The 22,060-nt window shown below is 31.9% G+C and overlaps 1 protein-coding gene across 5 annotated transcripts in view; it reads left to right on the forward strand.

The window, feature by feature from the left end:
- LOC148285365 (E3 ubiquitin-protein ligase znrf2) overlaps window positions 1–22,060 on the forward strand; it is a 237,608-nt gene that overhangs the window by 76,872 nt on the left and 138,676 nt on the right. The window contains exon 1 of one of the 5 annotated variants that reach the window (XM_088226978.1): window positions 14,781–15,276. The exons of the other annotated variants lie outside the window; for them this stretch is intronic. Coding sequence (XP_088083104.1) covers window positions 15,216–15,276 — 61 coding nt within the window. The 5' untranslated portion in view covers window positions 14,781–15,215. Of the gene's footprint in view, window positions 1–14,780; window positions 15,277–22,060 lie in introns of those variants that run through there. 5 annotated transcript variants of the gene reach the window in all.

Here is a 22,060-nt window from a genome sequence, read left to right on the forward strand (position 1 = left end):
ATTATTATATTTACACGATGTTATTTCCACTTCATGTATTTTTTTATTGTCCTATTTGTTTAAGGTTTGAAAATACTTAACGTTACACGCATCAGTTAGTAGTACTCTGTTACACTTTGTAAATCTTTTGGAATTAGTGACGTTATTGAAACGATTAATAAAAACATAGATAAATAATCCTTTCATCTGCATCATCACAGTTGAATGCCTAAACCAATCATGCCGATATCTACAAATATGGCAGTTATTTTGAATACATTAATGTCTCATTGCTTTATGACCGAGTTCTTTTGATTGCAATTGATGTAATTATTTTAATTATATAATGTGTAGGGATATCCATTCAATTCAATTTATTAGACAACAATTATCAGAAGATAGTCGAAATTGAACAAATTTGTCTTATCCTACCTAAAAAATAGTCACTATGTTTTCTTAAAGTCTTATTCGCTAGATAACAAATGAACTGTAAGAGATATTTTGGATATGTTCAAATGTTTGTAAACAAGACTGGATTTTTCTCGAGGAGTAATCATGATTAAATTTTTTTGCAACAGAGAGGATAAATCTTTTTGAGTACGGAATTTGGAAGTCTAGATGAAAAGTATTTTCAGGCGTTGTCTAGTAGGTAGTCAAATAATTCAGTCAGATAAATCTCACCCACATCAATGAAGGTAAGGCGGTCAGCCTTACGCCTTAAGTGTCAGTCCAGAAACATGAAATATCGCTTTTAATTAATATTTCATGTTGACCTTCCCAGGAATCGAACCCGAGACATCAAACAAGGTAGGAACGCACTAACCACTAGACTACGAGAAGGACTTATCTCCACTCGATAATCTTTATTCAGGATTTTTTCTTGAGAGCACCCATCGAGTCGAAAGCAGTCTTCCAGGATTTTGGTTTTATTTCACACACAGAACCGTATTCTTTATTCGCCCGGACACATAATAAATGCCTCGATTTTATGAAATCTTTGTTGCAATACGTCCACTTTATGAAAATCGTGATCTTGATTTTCGAAAGCTTAGAAAAAACCGCATTGGTAGATGCGTTCGTTACAGATAAAATTAAAAAGATTGGTTCAAATATATTTTGCGACGAATAGCAAATATAACATGTAACAATAGAAAGAGCAAAAAAAACAGAATTTGCTCAAAATCAAATTATTGTAAATATGGAGTTAATACACTTCGATCTGTTGCTCCTCATATTATTGTATTAAACAATTTATTTAAAAAACATATACAAGTACTGTTATTAATACAGCACACATAAGAACATTTTTATATGTGCGCTATTTTTAGATTTACAATAAAATATATCATGTTTTTATGCTAACTATTGATAATGCGTCTGCTTGAACGAATTTGCCTACAATCTTTATTATATTTAAAACATAATGCGACAGCAAAACAACATATTTCAGGAAATATCTTCTACGCAGTTTCAAATTGAGATGATTTCACTACAGCTTCTAACATAATTAGCTCAGAAAACAATAATATTATTTGTTTTTATACGTTCCAGTAATCACTTATCAAATAATGACTTTATTAATTGCTCTAGTTTACGGACTGAGATACATTTCTTCACTGCTAAAACCTACCATTATATGTAATAAATTATCATAATGATATACATTTACCTGTGTGAATAAAAATGGCGGCTCTTGTCAGTTGTGCTTGTCATTGACTTCTCGGGTTCGCAATACTTTGTGACGTAATACAAACTCCTAATAATAAATAATAATAATGAAATCACTTTGTTGTCCGAAGGTCGCCATTACGGAAACCTGTTATTGTAGACTTCCCACATTCAGACCAAAGAACAGACACCCGCGGGGAGTTGTCTTTTCTATGCGTTTTGTAAGCGCGATTTTTTTCAAATCATTTAGGTTTATTTATGTTTTAAGTATTTTTAATGCGCAGTATCTAAAAATTGCATTGCGCTTTAGAAGCAATCTCGCATTTTCAACGCCAGATTTTAGCGTGGTCGCTTTTGCTGTGAGGTTTTACAAATATAAAATAAAAAAACTAAAAAACTGTCTGTGTCAGGGCGGATGAAGACTAAATATAATGAGAATCATAAACCTAACTGTTTTTTACTGAATAGCTGCTCTCAGATAAAAATCCTGAAAAGGGAAATCTAGTGGAGAAACGTCTGCCTCGTAGTGTAGTGGTTTTTATGCAAATATTTCAAATTTGATAATATTTTTATTTAATTTTTAGGTGTTCAACAAGGCTACATACATTGAGGAAGTTCAGTGGCCTTTTTTAGAATATTTTATTTGTTAATTGACCACCTAACTAAGCAAAAAAATGTTCTATGTATCATGTTATCAGCGCTATGATTTTTTTAAAATGTTTTTTGATTTTGATATTATTCCGCCTGTGATGTCTCCAGTTGTCCATGGTGAGTTGTCCTGATCGGTGCGATGCGTTGCTTTCTCGGTAGCCGGAAATGTATTATAACACTGTCATTGGTTGATTTCGGAGGACTACTGAACGGAGACGTCGTTCAAAGTTGTTCATTTATATCAAAATCATTTTTATTATTTTTTTCATACATTTTAGACGAAACTTCACCCTGCAATTCAATGCTCTTATATTGACCGCGCGTAAGAAAACATTTTTACATCCAATTTCCCGTTGCACTAAACTTCCTCATCGGTACCATCATATTATACATCCTCAATTATGGAACTCCTCCATAATAATTAGCGCATACTTTTATTCAATACTAGCTTTTACCCGCGGCTTCGCCAGCGTGGTAATATGGACAAATTAGTTAGATAATTAATTAGTTTTGTCGTTTATCAATACGTATTTTCCCGGCGAAATAATATTTTTTTCGAGTATCTTGTATCGATTGACGGTTCTTTAACTATCGCTATGAAAAAAATATGACGATCCGAAAACTAAAACGAAAAGTTAATGAAACTAACCATATATAAAGCAAGTTAAATACAGAAATTTAAATATTTTATTTCAAATTGATTCTTTTTGACATCCCACCTTTCGGCTACTCAATTTCAAATAATGTTTCTCATTGTTAATGTATCACATATTTTTTCATTGTCCTTTTTTTAATTTGGGATAAAAATTATGTATCCTATTTTACTTTTCACCTCTGCGGCAAAAATATGCATGCAAAAAAGGCAAAAGTATGTAAAAAATTATGTCAATCGGTAGCTCTGTTGATACGTGAAGGAAACACACACAAAGAAACAGGCTTTCACATGTATAATGTTAGTATGGATATTTAAAAAATGGTAAAGGCTGAATTTTAAATAAAATTATTTTTTTTAATGAAAAAAAGGCAATGAGTAGAATTAAAAAAATATTCATAAAGTGGATTTACATACACTTAACTAAATATTTGACGTTTTATTTCAGAAACACAGCAACAGTTTTTTTTTTTTACAATAATTTACTCCTCTATCGTGATAAATGTCAATGGTTTTTTCTTCTTCTATTTTTTATAATCTTAACATTCTTAAAAAAGAATGCAAAAATATGATGACAATGCCATATTGTTTGTTAAAGTTTGAAAATAAAAGGTAATAGTAATTGCTAACGAAAAGCGGACTGTAGCAAAAAACGAATTTCATTTATTACAATATTTGAATTTGTCCAAATGTTCGTAGACAAAAGACTATATTTCACCCCCTCGGTAGTCATTAGGATTAACAAATTACAACAGGAATGGAGAATACCTTAAATAAGGTAATATGGAAGTTAAGGCATTTACAGGGCTTATGTCCTGTCATTGGCTGGTTTAAGTGGCCACTTTACACACTGTGTAACATTCACCATTTTGCCTATGTTTGAACATCCATATTTCTTCAATTCTTCCATTTGTTGATTTGAGTGAAGTTAAAGAGCTAAAACCTTTATTGCTGTGTAACATTCACCATTTTGCCTATATTTGAACATCCATATTTCTTAAATTCTTCCCGAGGGGGTGAAATCCAGTGTTTTGTCTACGAACATTTGGACAAACTCAAATATTGTTAGGTAATAAAGGTCAAAAATGTTGTTTGCTATGTTCCAAATCTTAATCTTCTAATTTTGCAATTAAGTAAGGTAAGTACCATAAGGACGAGTCAAGGGAAGGATGGGAAAGAAAGGTAATCAGCCAGGAATAATATCGATAAATGCTTTTATTTACTAAACAATAATAGTCTGATCAATAACATGCATGTTTACTTTGCCAGTACTAGTCATCTCTTACCTTCCTATTTAATCGGGTTCTCGATTATGATTGTAATGTGAGGTCAGTTAACTGTGTACTTAATATTGTTTCTATTATTTGCATTATATTTCATTGAAATAAAGTTTCTTCGTGTATACCTTTTGATACAACTGTCATAATATATAAGTAATGCAGGTACGCCTAATATCATGTTTCCCGCAATAGAGGTAACCTTCCACGAAGTCTCATGTGCAATTTTTAAGGTCATATCATTCCGCAAATAATGTGACGAATCTACAAATAAACTAATGAAGCGTAATTTCGGGCTGCAGTAGGATGATGAAATTTCACAATTTGGCCGGTAAAAACGATAGTCGTAAAACCATCTATGGACAAAATCTCAAGCTATCTGTTGTTATATACGGTATGTTGCCAACTGAATTCAGTGAGCGTTGAGTGCATAACATTATTATTTGAATAAGTATTGATGTTTAAACAATATGTTGCCGAACGGCAACAGTATGCATTTAAGAGCTAAAAAAAGATTTTAAAAGGTTTATACAGATTCGGATGTTATTTTTCTTTTTATTTTACCGGGCAGTTTATTACAACGACCGGGCAATATTATCAATCGACATTATTATTTCTGATTGTAGAAATAAAAAAAGTATGTAGATTTTTTTATTTTATTAAATTATTTATATTTTATTCAACAAGTACAATTTTTACATTAATGGTACCAACTTAGCCAAAAATACGTTTAAAAAAACGAAACACCATACCACACCAAAAAAAGGCAGGCTCTTGCGCTTTGTGTGGGATTATATAATAATATAAACTATGAAATGTAATTCTGAAAATCCGAATTGTTAACAAACTGTTTTTTTCTTTATGATGTCTTTCTTTTGAAGAATTCAAAATGCCACTGACGCATAGTAAATAGATACGTCATTCCCGTACTAGCTACATCTAAGATATAGCAAACATTGTGTTGCTCTCAACAAACACGTAGCAAATCACGATACGCATGCAATTACTCACGTACGAATAAGATATTTAATATTTTCTTAATTATATTATTTGTGTGTAACTCGTTACCTCTAGCCTAGCAGAGGAGGATACGACACTAGCCACGAGCTGTCAAAGTTTTGAAAATTGTACCTACTTAAAAATATAACAAATTTTCCATTCATTCCATAAATTAAATTGTATGTACCAATGAAGCGATCAGTTTTGTTTTTCACAACACGACGTCATATTTTTGCGTAGCATCACGATCACTGAATAGATAAAATATCTATGATCTCGACCGATCATTATGAAAGTCCGTAAGAGAATGAAGGCATGGAAGGCAATTACCTACTAATTGAAAAGTCAAGTCATAACGTGTCTATTTAATTATATGTCATTGGTTAATGCAATTCGTCGGCCTTGTTGTGTAATGGTCAGCGCGTTTGCCTACTATGCAGGAGGTCTGGGTTCGATTCCCGACATGGTTGATATGAAATATTTATTTAAATGGGTGTTTTTATACTAAAATATTTCATAGTCCCTGGACTGATACCTGAAGCGTAGGACTGGTAATCTTACCTTGATGTAACAAAAATGATCAAGATACGCTGCGATTGGTGTACTAATGCAGTGCCCTGTGCACCATTAGGTTCTACGTATTCAAGTAAAATTAAACGCGCTTTGCTTCTTTTTTTAAAAATATATATTATAAAGTAATGTCTACTAGGAGCAGACTCGTGTTAAGGCAGACTAACATATATGTTTATTTATGTATTGCCATATACATACACACACACGTGTGCACCTTTATAAACATTCATACACATACACACATACATACAAGCGCATATACACAAATACATGCATATATACATACATATTATGTATTATGTAACTTAGTAGACATTATAATAATAAATATGTACATCTCTCCCCCTCCTTATCTTCTCTTCAAGCATTTTTGTCCTTATCCCGCCCAATTTACAGTAACTTAATGTTCTTAAAATTAATATTTAAAAAATCTTTGATTATTGAGTACATGAAAATAACATTTTTATATGTATAAATTGTATATATTTATTTGATATGTAATATATTTTCTTTACTAACTTTGTATACTATGTGAAAATCTGTTATTAGTTCTGAGTTTATACACTACATCTGTTTGTTTACTAAAAATATGTATGTAGAACTGTTGATTTCCCTAATAAAATAAAATAAAATAAAATATACACATGAATATGTATATGTATGTATGTATGCATTTTCAAAATACTTAATGCTTTAAGTGATGTCCCATCTCTGTTGCAATCAATTTCTTTTCATGTTCCCAACCGTGTCACCAGAAGTCATAATCTGCTATTTATAAAATCTTCTAAGAGCAACTTTGGTTTTTATGCCCCAATGTCCAGAATGTGTAGATTAATCAATTCAATTCACGACTTGGAATTTTTTGGGATAGATCTTCCGGCTTTTCGTAGATCTCTTCGCGACTAAACAGTGTGGGATGAAGTTGGATTGGCATGGTTTAGCTCAAAGTTTTTGGTCTTTAATTTTTTTGAATATATTGTATACTATTATTGTTTTGCCCTTGTTCGTCTTTGCTAAATAGTTTTATGTTCTTTTTGTTCAGTTTCTTTCATTTATGTTTCTTCATGTAACTGTTGTAATTGGCTTAGGCCGTATGTATATAATAAATAAATAAATATTCATAAACACCCTTACATACACATACATACATATATATATAAATATTTATAAATTTTATCCTTCTTGTTATTGTATTGTATAGTGTTTAAATTGTCGTGGATAATATTAATATGAATATAATTTACCTTGCAATGTAGTTTTATAACATATCTGCATAATCATCTATCATCGTTTGCGTGTATGTCATATGTACCGTATACACGAATAAATGATCGGGTCAAGGGGCTGCAATCATACATAAATATAAATAATGTCCGATTCTTCAGTAAGGTGATAATGATGATGGTTAATGCAATAATTATGCTTTAAAAAACTTGCCTTTTTAAAGCGGAAAAATATTTGATTCACATTGTAAATTGGGACGCACTCGGAAAATACTAATAGGCAAACAATTATCTAAATCCATCACTAGATATATATAATATGTACAATTTATGCTCCATAGTCTATAGAATTTAATGTGTCATGATTTGCTAATCGCCATACTTATTACTTGCTATTTAGTTTCATATTTCGTCGCTTGCATGTTTTATCTGCACACAATAATTGAGCTATTTTCATGAAGTTGTGCTGAAATTGTTCTCATAATTCTGCAGTAGAAAATGTGGTTGCCAAGAGTTATCTGAAACCTTAGCCAAATCTCGCTCCGAGTGAATTTTTGATTTCATTTCATTTGATTGCGGTCAACTGAAATTTCAGTAAGCTACTTCATTCATTTTCTGCGGTCATTTTAATATACCTAAATAAACGTTGTTTATTTGCGGACCATTTGTGTTTAAACTTAGCGATGTGCGTTATTATTTAAATTATGATTTAATTTAATTCATAATCTATTCATGATTTGAGCATCGGGGCCGTTAACATGTACGAAATCATCAAATCGTCTTTCTTTTAGTATCTAATAGGTATAAAACGCAGCAATCACTTGCTATTTAATACAAATTAAGGAATAAAAAATAAAAATGTTTTAAGAAGTTTTTTTTTTATGAGAGGAAGAAAAAAATATATAAAATAGGATTTAAAAGGTATTTTATCAAATTAAGAGTTTTCTTGTGCTGACTACATTACCTTGTGCTGACTGCCTTATCTTGTGCTGACTGCCGTAATATGTAAGGAAATTTTAAAACTTAGGTTTAATTATAACTTACAAGGCACAAAATAATATAGTTATGATTTGAGTTATTTTTATAGAGAGGTAATTCTAATTGCATTTATTTTATGTTTAGAATAATGTAAAATAAATGTAACTCAATAATAATTCAATACATGCTCTTATGGACACACGTTGTAGGTGCATCGAAAGCCTCCACCACTTACCTGGATCCGTTTTACAGGTCTTGTTGTCTCTTTTCAGATTAGCACATTGCAAAAGCATTTTTTTTTTCTTGAACTAACGGTTAACTACTCTTTTTTAATTAAAAATAAATGTATTCATTGTTTATGAATCATTTGCTTTATTTAGAATTAACATTTACATTTACTGATTTCAGTGCCTATCACCTCATGTATACAGGTGTTCATTAAACCCTGTCACATCCGAAACCACGATGATAAGTACGAGCAAGAAGACATATTGGCACATTAAAATATTTTTTTAGAACAAAAAATTAAAAAAATAAAAAAGCAAATAGTTCCTTACTTCTCCTCTGCAGAAATAAGCAACTATTTGTTTTTTTAAATATGGTAATATGTCTTCTTGCCAATACTGATCATCGTGGTTTTGGATTGACAGGGTTAAAAAAACAACCTGTATAGTCAATTCGTCTGTCCCCTTAATCTAATTTTTCCATTTCTGACGGCGCGACACGGCGGTATGTTAGTTTGTATGAGAAAAATATTGAGCAATGTTTTGAATATGTCCAAATGCTTGCAGACTGGCTGGATTTCCTCCCTAGGGAGTCACTCATTTCCATATTGCCTTCTCAAAAATGTTTTCCCTCTCCGTTGCAACAAATTAAAAATATATAGCGTTGTAAAATCCAAATACAATTAAAATAGTACACGAAATCTAATTCGCTTAAAATTAAAAGCATTCGGTGCTTCTTTAATATTTTTTTCTTAACTTTGACTTTTATAAAAACATGCAATCTGCCTTACTTCGTGAAACGACTGAAACATTATTTTCACCATTGTGTTCAAACCTCTCGTAAATTGTTATTTTTTGGTACACCCCTTTGTTCTGACCTTTCTCCCAAATTTATATCGTGGTCCTCAGTCATTAACTTTTATAAAAGTAAGTATAATTTATCAGCATTATTTACCAGCCATTTTGTATAACTCATTTTACATACAGTCAAATTAATTCAATTTATCTGTTTCCCTTCAGTGCAAATGTGCCTAGTACATAAATAATATAACATCGATTTCATTAATGTATTTTATTGATATTTAAAAACATGATCTCAGAACATATTTAAATATATTATTATACTTAAATAAAATTATTACATTAATGTAAAGTTCCTTTGGCTGTCTAACTATGGTTAGTAACCCTGTAAAAAATACAATATTTTACTAGCAAAAAAAAACAATATGTGAAATATATCTATGTACGAGTGTATATATAATATTTTAAAAAAATAAAAACAATTTGTAAAAAAAATCAGCTATCATCAACTCCTCAAAATCTCCGCGACCAATTTCACTAAGGAAAGCGGTCAGTAAGCTTGAGGCTCTTAAGCTAGGGTTTCCTAGGACAGCGGTGCCCGCATCTTAACGGCCGTAGTGAACGGTAATGCGGTGGACAGCCGTCGTCACGTCGACTAGAGAGTGGTTTCCTAGGGAAACGGAGTTCAATGGTGTTGATAACACCGTTTTCCTAGGAAACCACACTCTAGTCACTGTTACAACGGCTGTCCACCGCATCACCGTTCACTACGGCCGTTAAGATGCGGGCACCGCTGTCCTAGGAAACCCTAGCTTTACAGCATTTCCATGGTTCTGGCATTATATATTATGAATCGGGTTGTGGTCCCGTGGCTAGTGTTGCGGACTCACGGATCAGAGGTCTGAGGTTTGAACCCTTCTCTACCTCAACTTGATTTCCATGTTCACCAAAATGGAAATATTTGATTATTACTATTATATATATTTTTTAAATATGTATATTTATATATATATTTATTTATTTATTAGTGTATACACGGCACAAATGCCTTTTATAAACATAAACATAAATACAATTGACATAACAGTGTTCTATTACAAAATTATGAAATAATATAATAAATGTCCTATATAATAACTTTGGGATTTTAATACTTAACATACTTAGGTAGAAAAATAATAAAAATAAAGATAACGCGGTTTATTCGAAATAGCAAAAGTCATAAATCATTGATTTGTTGGTATTGTTGCAATGTATATTGAATGCCCTAGGTATAATACTAACTGTCTCCTGATAAGAGCTCAGGGGTTCTCAACCGTTTTATAAATAAAATATAAAAATAAACAAAATAATAAACCTTTAAAAATAAAAATAAATATTAACAATTAAAAAAAATACATAAAAATTTAAATATTAAAAACTAAAAAAAAAAACAAATGTCTAGTACGTTTATAAATATATTTGATGTGTATTTATTAATACATTTATTTTTCTCTTTTTATAAATAAACGTAAATACTTAAACATCAGTCAAAATCCTAAACTATTTCTTTGATAGCAAGTTTAAACTTCATTTGGCTAATGTGAAAAATGTCAATACAACTGATCTGGTTCCCTAGACTGTGCAATCTTGAAATAGGTGAATTCATAGCATAATTAGTGGCAGCAGTATCTATATGAAATGGGACATTATGTCCAGTAGTCCTAACAGGTATTCGTAATAGATACGTTTCAACAATGGAAGTAAAATTTTGATAAGAGTCTATTTAAGTATTGGCATTAAAATAACTTTATATAATTTAGTACACGTACAAATAAAATGTATCCGTATTAATTTATTTTTTCCCCATGTGTTTTTGTGGGAGACTTTTTTCTCTCAGATGTCTGAATGTCAAGAAATCATTGAATAAATCTCAATCATATTAGAAAAATATACACATCGTATATAAATTATACTGTTCTTCCTTTGCTCCCTAAGATAAATTTTCCCCTTATAAATAATATTTTAACGCTCGGGGGTGTCAAATAATGGGATAAAACTCCTTTATATAAAGACTCAAAACATTTCAAAATAAGACCGCTTTAATTACCCCTTTGGAGGAACGAACAAAGGAATTTTATTTGAGAATTTCAATATTTGCTGTGCTTTTCTCGTTTTTTAGCACTCCGCAGCAAAATAACCATTAACGGAACACTTTTAGCGCTAAATTAAGGGGCAAACGAAGAAAAGTATAATCGGTAATGACGCGTGTACACTCTTCGTATTCTACGGATAATTTTATTCTTTCTGGTAAGCTGAACATTCGATCTTACCATTACTGATTTATACGAAGGGCACAACACGATTTTCAGCTCTATGTGGGAGGATCATAGCATAGGATATAAATATATTCTATTATTTAGCTGCCAAATAATGTAATTCAATATTAAGGCTTACTAAAATTGTAGATATTGTTTACATTCTTGGATCAAATTTTTCCCTTTCCTTTTCTTCGTACGCCAATTAATCTGAAATGACGTCTTTACTGCGAGTTATATATTCTCGTTTTTACTGTCTCTGTGCGAATTATTTGTGGAGTTGGTCGAAAAAGTCGGTGGCAAATAATTGAATGCTGTCAAAATGTGATCAGTGCACAGTGCTAAAAAATAATACGTTTTTGTTCATCTGTATTTTTATTGTTATAAACGTATACGAACATTTAGACAAACTCAAATATTGTAATGAAACCAACTGGTCCAAGAATAAGTTTAAAAATCAAAAAATTGTTTTCAGGCGTGCCTAGTATGTGAAATAATTCCGTCAGATGAACCTCTTCACAACAATAAAGGTTTCAGCTCTTTAACTTCACTAAAATCAACAAATGGAAGAATTTAAGAAATATGGATGTTCAAACATAGGCAAAATGGTGAATGTTACACAGTGTGTAAAGTGGCCACTTAAACCAGCCAATGACAGGTCATAAGCCCTGTAAACGCTTAATCATCCATATTCCCTTATTTATAGTATTCTCCATCCCTGTTGTAATTTGTTAATAAATAAAAACGTTATAAAAAGCACACGTCTGCATCCGATTGTTGATAATGTTAATATAACTATCGCTGCCAAATAGTTCAATCAGCCACTCAACTGGACGGCTAGTCTATTCATTGAATGCCGGCATTCAATTGAATGGCTGACGGACGCTTAGCCAAAATGTCGAAAACAACCCTCTAACGGAAGGGATGAACGTTTATTTTTTCAAATATCGGAATATCCAAAATAATACTTTATATATATATTTTTTAACCGCTTCCAATGAGAAAGTTCACTGTTTTTTTTTAAATTATTTGGTAATATACTATTAAACTAAGCCAATTTTTTTTTTTCAATTTTTATGTATCAGTATCGGCGCTATGATTTTTTAAAGTTTTGTATGTCTGTAATTACTCCGCGTTTGTCGTCTCAAGTTCTCTTTCTCTTTCTTCTCCGATTGGTCCCTTGACTTACCGTAAACCGGAAATCGTTAATAACTCTCATATCATTGGTTGTTTCTTATGAACTTGTGACGTCGTTCAAAGCAGTTCGTTTGTATTCAAATATTTTTTATGATTTTTTCATACATTTTCAAGAAACTTTGCCGTACAATTTAATGCCCTAATTTTTACCACGCGTAAGAAATCAGTTTTTAAATTCAATTTCCCATAGGGCTGAATTTCCTCATTAACTGTACACTTCACTTCAATGGTTTGAAATATTGGAAACAAATTTAAAATCATCATCAAAAAGCACACGATGACTTCCACTAACCAGACGAGACATAATATGATTCGACCTTAAAATATGTTTGTATAAACCCTATCGGAATTTTAAAATTGTACATAAATATTTAAAAATAAACATAAATCCTTAGTATATACCGAAATTCGGTGTCAGTTGCCATGCATGCCGGCTTGCGTTGCATGTACGCTATAATATGCATATTATGCATTATCCTGTCTAAATCACTTCATCTAATACAGCGCAGCCGCACTCTGGTCCGCTGGTAATGGGTCCAATATTATGTATTTACCATTGACATATTAATACATAGACATGCCCTTAGCCCCAAAAAATTATGACACTTAACTCATGCCCAAACTCTCAGTCATGCCCAGCGCGTATTTAGTCGTTTTTCAACCGCCAGCCGGCGTGATGCTTAGAATTTAGAATCGAAACCAAAATGCCTACTTGTGTTAGAACCTTGTAAAAACCTTTCGGATAAACATTGTAAAAAAGATTGTGTAACTTACATTGGTAAATATTTGTTCATGAGTGATTAACAAAGCTAAAAACAATTAGTATTATAATATAAATATATATTTTTGTAAACATCAAACTACGACTAGCGGCGCAATTACAAAGCTCTTCTTAGTTACAGTGATGCACTGATATAAATGCGTAATACGTAAATATAATTAACGTGAGTTGGTGTAATTTTTTTTCGTTCCTAAAAATCCAGCGAAAATAAATAAATGGGTCGAAATTATAAAGAATGAATCAAAAACTAATTTTGATTGTTAACGTTAATTACAAACTTTTTTATGTACGAAAAATGAGAATCCTTCAATTATTTTTGGAAGCATATTCATTTATTAATTTCAAATTACATTTGTAAACATAATTAGCAACATATTATGGATTTTTAGGCTGTGCCCGTGTTAAGCCATAATAATTATTACAGCAAAACATACAGTGAATTAAAATAATAAAAAAATTCATAAGGTACAATATTTTTTTATTTTTTTTAAATCTAGTAGAAATAACATGAAATATTTTGGTAATAATAATTTCGTATGATACAATATTAAAAATAATAACGAAATTTCAACAAAAAGCAATCCAAAAAAAAATACATTGCTAACATAAAAAAGTAATAGAATATAAGTCATACTAAGAATCATAAACCAGTTTACACAATATTAAAATTATTAGATTATATAGTATAAAAATATCATCATCATTCCCTTTCCGTACCTAATAGGCACTGCTTTGGCACACCGATCGCTAACTTTTTTGTTACATGAAGATAAGATGATCACTCTTACGCTTCAGGTACCAGTCCAGGGACTGTGAAATATTCTGGGTGTGAAAACACCCTTTTAAATAAATATTTCATATCAACCATGTCGGGAATCGAACCCGGGACCTCTGGCATGGTAGGCTAACGCGCTGACCGTTACACCACGAGGCCGATAAAAAATATAATTATTATAATAATTTACGCATGGTACATAAAGTAAAAATGAAAGTAATCAATAAAGCGACAAAATAAGGGTTTAAACGATATAAAAAATAGAACAAGACAAAAAAATATAAAGTGGATATAATGTTAGTATAAGGAAAGATGGAAAGCAAAAAGGGATACAATCAAATTATATCATATATGCATGCTCGTTGAATGCAGCCCTGGCATCAATAAACAGTACAATGTAACTATGGGTTCGTTTTTTCTGTCGCTACTTTAAAAAAAAATATTTTGCTCTATAGGGCACGTCCATGTATTATATGTCAATGATACCTTCTTCACCGTATGCTCTCGCTCTCCACTGCCACAAGCACGGTTGCCCAATGGACGCCATGGGCGGCGAGATAAGGGGAATAATATATTATTTATTCCGTGCTCGCGAAACCAACCGACCGGCCCTAGCCGTCACAATACAGCGAGTGCAAATACGTGGTACCCACTGTACCCGGTACATTTATGCATACATATTACATATCTCTCTACTCCGAGTCCATTCGCCAGCTGTTCACCGACGCGGGCGGCGGTGTTGACTGTTCCGTGCACGTCGCTCCGTGCAAGCGACTTATTTCCACTATCACTTTCGTTATCATCGCGAGCTGGTATCGACGGCGAGTGTTGACTGAAGTTCCGCAGTTCGCAGTTCGAATCCTCCGCGCTTGCATGACGCCTGGCTGCCGTCTCCGGTCCCGAAGGACGAACACCAGGATATTTCTCTACCACTGTCAAAGTTATACTGATCCGTCCATCGAGTGAATGAAGTGCGTTGCGTTGCGTTGCAAGAAGTGTTTCGTCATAGTCGATTTCAGCATCAGTTTATGGTAGAATTCGTATCGAATTGACTCGTGCTTAAAAGTGTTGTCACCTTGACGAGATCTCGCCAGATTTTCGCGCTTTCTCATTGGATTAAGGATTTTCCTCGTCCTGAAGATGGGCCAAGTTTTCGGATCTTCCAATCACCACCACCATCAAAGAAGCACAAAAGAATTTGGTAAGTTACATATGTTTTTGTGTGGGTATCTTTCTATAGACGAGTGGCAAACTTCAACGATCTTTGTCAAGCCGGCACACCGTGGTATTGTGTTGTCTTTTGTTATTGTCGAACAAAAAATTCAAAACTTGTTTTCGTTGGAAATCGTACGTGATCAATGCAAACCTACTAAACATGATTTATTATTGACGTAGGTACAACTTAATACTGAAAATATTATTTTTATTCTACAATTCGTTCAAAACATCCGTTTAATTGTCAGTATTATTTTGAATTATTTCATGTTATTCACAGCGAGACAACGACAGAGAATAAATATAACAATTTTAAATATAATAATAACCATGCGAACTTTTTATATGGTGTTTTATTTATTTAATTTTTATTTTATTTCATTAGAAAGCCAACAGACATTTATAAATTTATAAGAATCAATTATGCCATAAACACATATCATAAAGTCCAATTAGAGGCTTCCACATAATATTGTTATTGTAAATGTTATCACATAAAAATTATACATACCATAAAATAACTAATTATACAAAACTTAGAATATTACTAGAAATGTAAATGTAATACATACGAGTATTATTCAAAATATATCTACTTTTGAATATTGGTCACACAGTTGCACATTATAACTCTGGTATCCCTTCAAATATATTTTGAGTATGTCCAAATGTTTGTAGACTGGTTTATCTATAGACATCTGTATACATGAAGGTGCCTGTTCTTTTACTTTACAAATTTCAACAGACGGAAGAGTTAAAGAGAAGTGGATAATTTAAACATGTGTGTAAAGTGGTCACTTAAATCAGCCAACGACAGGGCATAATCCCCGTAAATGTCTAGACATCCATATCCGTTCCCAAAAATATTTTCCCTCTGCAAAAAAAAAATAGATCCGAATATTGTTGTTTATAAATTTTGTCATTTTTTTTTGTTTACGAACACTTACGTAATATCTTGGTATAAGGCATTATATATAGATTTGTTGTATGAATACATGTGTAAACGAGCTAAAATACTCGTTTGATTGATTTTGGCAACCGGTAATCAGGTAAACAAAAAATGAAGAAACTGTGTCAGACTTTTTTCTTTTTAAAAACCATACATGTCTGACGATGTCGCATGAGTGATAAAACCAGTCATTCATCTATCTGCTAAGTGGATCAAAGTGTCGACCTGTCATTACTCACTAGGAAATGTGTTTGCCATTGTTGATTATTATTATTATTATGGATAACTTATATAGCGCTATTTTCGTAATAAAACACCTCAAGGGCGCTTTACATAGTGATTTTATTGTTAAATTAATTTAATTAAAGCTTTTAAATTTGTAATTTAATTAAAATAATTTATTTTGTTGTCACATGCTACGGATTTATTCAAATGATTTAGAGAACAAGTGGGTTTTTAGTTTTTTCCGAAAGATCACTTCACTTTCACAGCCTCGCACCTCTGCTGGGAGAGCATTCCATGCCATAGGGCCTGCGACCGCAAATGCGCGTTCACTAAATTTAGTGCGCTGTTTGCGTAGAGGTATAATAACTTTTCCTCTCGCCGTAGACGTAGCTGATCTAAGCGTGAGACGCCTGTCAGCTAGTTCATCTGGAATGCATAGTTCCCTTAGATATTCCGGAGCAGAGTTGTGCAGTGACTCATACATAGCCAACAGAGTTTGTATTCGACCCTCTGTGGAAAACGTAGCCATTGTAGTTCCCGAAGTAGTGGAGTGATATGACTGAACTTAGAGATTCCGAAAATAAGTCTCGCTGCGGCATTCAATACAGATTGTAGGCGAGTCATTTTGTTCATTGGTAGTGATTGGACTGAATAAGTCCGTAAATAAATTAATTTCTTCCACCAAGAAATTTCACCAACTAATTTAAATGTTTTATTTAATTCAAGAAGTTATAATAAACATACTGTACAACTAACTCTATTGATAAACAAATATGTACGAACTTTTTGTGTCTTAGATCAACATGGTATATTTTTTTAATGACTTTATTTCTGATATGCGCAGCTGATTAATTTCAAGCATCTCGAATGTCATTAGCATTTCAAATTTCAACACACGGCTTATTTCCATTGTATTTGTTCTGCCACCAGCATTCGTACAAATATGAAGGGTACGGTATATAAAGGATGAATGTCAAAAAATGATGTTTTGAGATAGAACGTTTTTAAGTTTTCAAACCTCTCGGACATTAAAATAAACATAAAAGTAAAAAGAGACCTGCTTAATGTAAATGCATAATCTAAAATGGTTTTAATGTATATTAAATTATCGCTTTATTTCCGGTATTTAATTGACATCCACCCTTTATCCCCTTTATGCATTTTTTTCAATTATCTTGATAAGTAGAGCCTTCATGTCAAATTTTATTGTACAGAAATGTAGGTCGTGTGAACTGCCGTCAGATGCCATTATTAGTTCAAAACACATAAAAAAATACATTCATCCTTTTTATCATGTACCATTCATATAGTGTTATAATTCGCAATCACCTGCATAATATATAACAAATTTATGTGGACTTTTGCCAGACGAAATCTCTTAATCGCATTGAATGTACATACATACTACATATATATTATATTAAATATAAACCAATTATCTACTACCTACGAATTACATTATGCTCATTTTTTAGAATTTCATTTTATTAATACAATTTGTTGAGTTATATAAGATATAAAAAATGCTTATCATTGTCGTTTTCGCAACCGGTGGTGTATAGGGCACTGCATTGGTACTTGAAGTGCAGCGTATCTTTGTCATTTTTATTACATGGAAGAAACGTCTTACGCTTTAGGTGCCAGCAGGCTTATTCTGTCACAATTTCGTTTCGTAAGTTCGTTTGTTCGTTCGTTCGTTCGTTCGTTTGTCATATATCCATCTCATTCTAATGCAATCAAAACCTATTTCGCTCTCGTTCCCTCTCATATGATACAAATACTTAGTATCGTATAATACTTAGTATATAATTAGTTTCAGCATAAGGCCACAGTTCAGAATCAATGAAATATTACAATTCAAATCATCTTTAAAATCAATATTTCACGTTCACGCTTGCCAAGAATCGAACCCAGGACCTCAAGAATGGTTGACGAACGCTCCATCTACTTACTACATAACAAAGCGGAATTATTTCCACTCGATTTCCTTCTACAGGATTTTTACCCGAGAGCATTTCTTGCGTCGTAAGCACGAAGGCAGTTATTTGCAAGTCATATTTTGAGATATGTCACTTTTTAGCTACGCTAAACTACGATCTGGCAGCCCTGTTTCAGAGTGTGTGTATTATATACACATAAAAAATATTTATAAAAGCATTTATCCCATTATTGTCAAAGGAATTCCTCCACATCATCACGGTTTTCTCAAAGGCAAATCAACCGCGTCCTTAATTGAGTTAACGAACTTTGTACTTCGTTCTATGGATAAACGTGAACAGTTGGATGTGGTCTACACTGACTTTGAAAAGGCATTCAATCGTGTGGACCATATCATCCTTCTGAGGAAATTTTTTCACCTTAGAATACGAAGTGACGTATATCGATGGATTTCATCCTACGTAAGCAACGGGAGCCAAGCTGTTGTACTCGGAGGTTTTACATCCAACTTTATAGATATTAAATCGGGATTTCCTCAAGAGTCACACTTAGGTCCGTTACTCTATAATTCGTACCTTTATGATATATATGCAGTTGTCCATAATTCCAATTTCTTAATGTATGCTGACGATTAAAAAATATATCTGAATATCAAAGATACTACCGACTGTCATAATCTCCAAGACGATCTTTACCGATTAACATATTACAATGAAAAACAATTCATAAATGTTAATGTCTCCAAATGTTTGCTCATTTCTATTTTACGAAGTTCTAAACCTATTTCATATCAATATTTATAAGTAACCAAGCTATAACACGAGTTGAAACTGTTCGTGAATTCGGTGTGATACTAGATTAAAAAAAACTTACGTATGAAAACCACATCGATAATATAGTGAACCAAGCATACAGAAACTTTTGTTATCCGCACTTGTCAAGTTTTTACTGATATCAAAAGTATTAAATTGATTAACTTCGCTTACGTTCGCAGTCTCCTTGAATATGCCTCCTCTGTTCGGTCTCCTCGGTATTCAACACACGGTAAGACATCTCAATTTGAGATCCAGATTCAGATCCAAAAATATAAAATATAAAACTTCTTGTCATAAACATCATATTCTTAGTCTTAAGGATCGTCGTTTGGTATTAGATATGGGGATTTTACAGGACGTTTTGATAGTCCTGTTCTGGTTTCTGACTGGCTACCGCACCCGTCACACGAATCTATCTCTTTTTTTCTTATACCAACAATTCGCACGAACTATGCACAGAACGCTCCTTTGATTCGCTTGGCGCGTAATTATAATGTATTTTTAAATAGCATAGATACCTATATTAACTGTTTGCAAACCCACTTTAAAATAAGAATTTAAAAACAAATATTTTTACAAAATTCTGTTTCTTTATAAAAAAAAAATTACACTTTAAATTTAAGATGTTCACTGATGATGATTCACTCGTATATAAAACACACACCCTGTCCATAAACCCACCCTCACACACATATACCCTCACCCTCATATTCACATACCTACCAAAACTACACTCCACTCCCTTACCTACGCATCTTCACACACTAAAACTCGCACACATGCACATCTTTATTAATATGTAACTGAACTGGATTTTTATAATTTTATTTATGTGGACAACTTATTCGGTTTTATTTTATGTTTTTTTTAAGAATGGTTTATATATTTTTTGTATTGCTGTTGTTTTTCTTAATAAATACTTTTTTTAAAAAAAATTATATCCGTTTATTACATGTTATTATTTTTTTTAATTCATCCAAACATTCGAATTTTAGGGGTTAATTTCAAAGAGCTGTAAATTAATCACTATTAGAAAATGTGAGTCGAGTTGTGGTAGAGCGGAGTGCGAACCTCGGACCTTTGATTAGTGAGTCCACGGTACTATCCAAGGAACCGCAACCTGATTAAATGTATGTATGTAACAAGCGTTTATTTTCAAACCAAAATAACTCAATATGTTTTGTTTTAAAATCGTGCGTGATTAATGATATTTTTTTTTTTTATGAAATTGGCATTATTTATTTTTACTGTTACTTTTTTGATGCATTTTTTGATTCGTCAATAGTTTGGTGTATATTTTTAAGTGTTTATAACATGTTTATTATTTGAATATATAAATATGAAATAATAAATCCTAAATCGTAAATCGTTAAATTTATAATTGATTAATTCATACTCTAAAACATTACAGTCAAACTTTCATTGTTCAATTAATGGCGTTTAGTTTCCGCTGAAATAATAAGAATTTGTTACAAATTAGCTTTATAAATTAACTTTATTAAAAGTAAACACGTTTTATATCCCTCCATTTAAACAGTATCCCGCAAAACGAAATGACCGGAAAATGTTTTTGAAATTCAACGGGGTATTTCGAATATTGACTTAACTAATCACATAAAATATTTTGTTTTAAGAGCGTACTTCAAAATTAGTATTTTTAAACGTAAACATCCTTAGAGGTTGATACTGTTTGCCTTCATAATGAAAATTAAAAAAGAAAAAATATATGGTGAAACAAATATTTTTGTTTGTGGATTGTACCGTAAGCAACATTATAAAGATAATCATTTAATCGTCTGTTTGCTGTGTTTGCCGATGTAAATGTGCTAGCAAATAGCAACCTATTTTTATCTTTCTTATCTCTATGTTTTATGTATATTTTTTTTACTATCAAAGATTAGTACATAATTAATAATTTACAATATAGATTCATAAAATATGATTTATTGTTTCTTAAATAACGTTTAAATGTATATAGACAGGTTAAAAATCTTAGTCAAACTTCAAATATAATTTAACGTAGTTATGCAGAAAGCAGCCAGCCATCGAAAAATGAAACTGAGGTAATAGCACCTTTGTGAAAAGAGTGAATCGTGAGTGTAATCAAATCTACACAACAGTTGGAATGTTTTTTTTTAACAATGAATACATTAGTTTTTTTTATATTACGACCAAAATCTAATTATGTATCTGACCAATTTGAATGATTTTTAAAGTACCGTAAGATTTTTCTAGTCGTGTGGGTGTTTTCTGCAAATTGAGAAATGCCGTTTTTGTGATCGCCACCATTTTCAGAAGGTGATAAATACATTTTTTTTATGAAAGCGGTCTGGCTGTTTTTAGCAGAACAAAGAATTGACCTTACTGCACCCGGTCACATCAATATCTATTTTTTTTCATTTTGTGGACTGGCTGTTTTCTCCATAACTACGTTCAATTGCCATTCATCGTTCAAATGGGGTTTTTGTTTTAGTGATAGTTGTTTCGCATAGGTGAACGAATTTGTGACTTTCTATGATAATCAAACATGAACAAAATACTCCTATAACCACCTACTTATTAGGATTGCGACTTTTTCATGAAATTTGACAGATTTTTGCCAGCAATCTGTTTTCCTAATAAAAAAGCGTTTTCTTATTGAGAATCTTTCGGAATTCTGATTTGGTTCACCTCGATGTACAAGTACATATAGTATTGTTCCGTCGATATATGTTAGCGAGTCAATTGAACTACAGAACATAACTCGTATCAGGTTATACATAATAATGTTAGATGGAGAGAATCGATTACTAAAATAACTCTGTCGTATGATTCAAACTGGGTAATTTATCGCCCGAACTAGA

This window comes from Micrasema longulum, unplaced genomic scaffold (genome assembly GCF_059751315.1).
Source record: "Micrasema longulum isolate JH-2025_06_02 unplaced genomic scaffold, ASM5975131v1 h1tg000040l, whole genome shotgun sequence".
NCBI lineage: Eukaryota > Metazoa > Arthropoda > Insecta > Trichoptera > Brachycentridae > Micrasema > Micrasema longulum.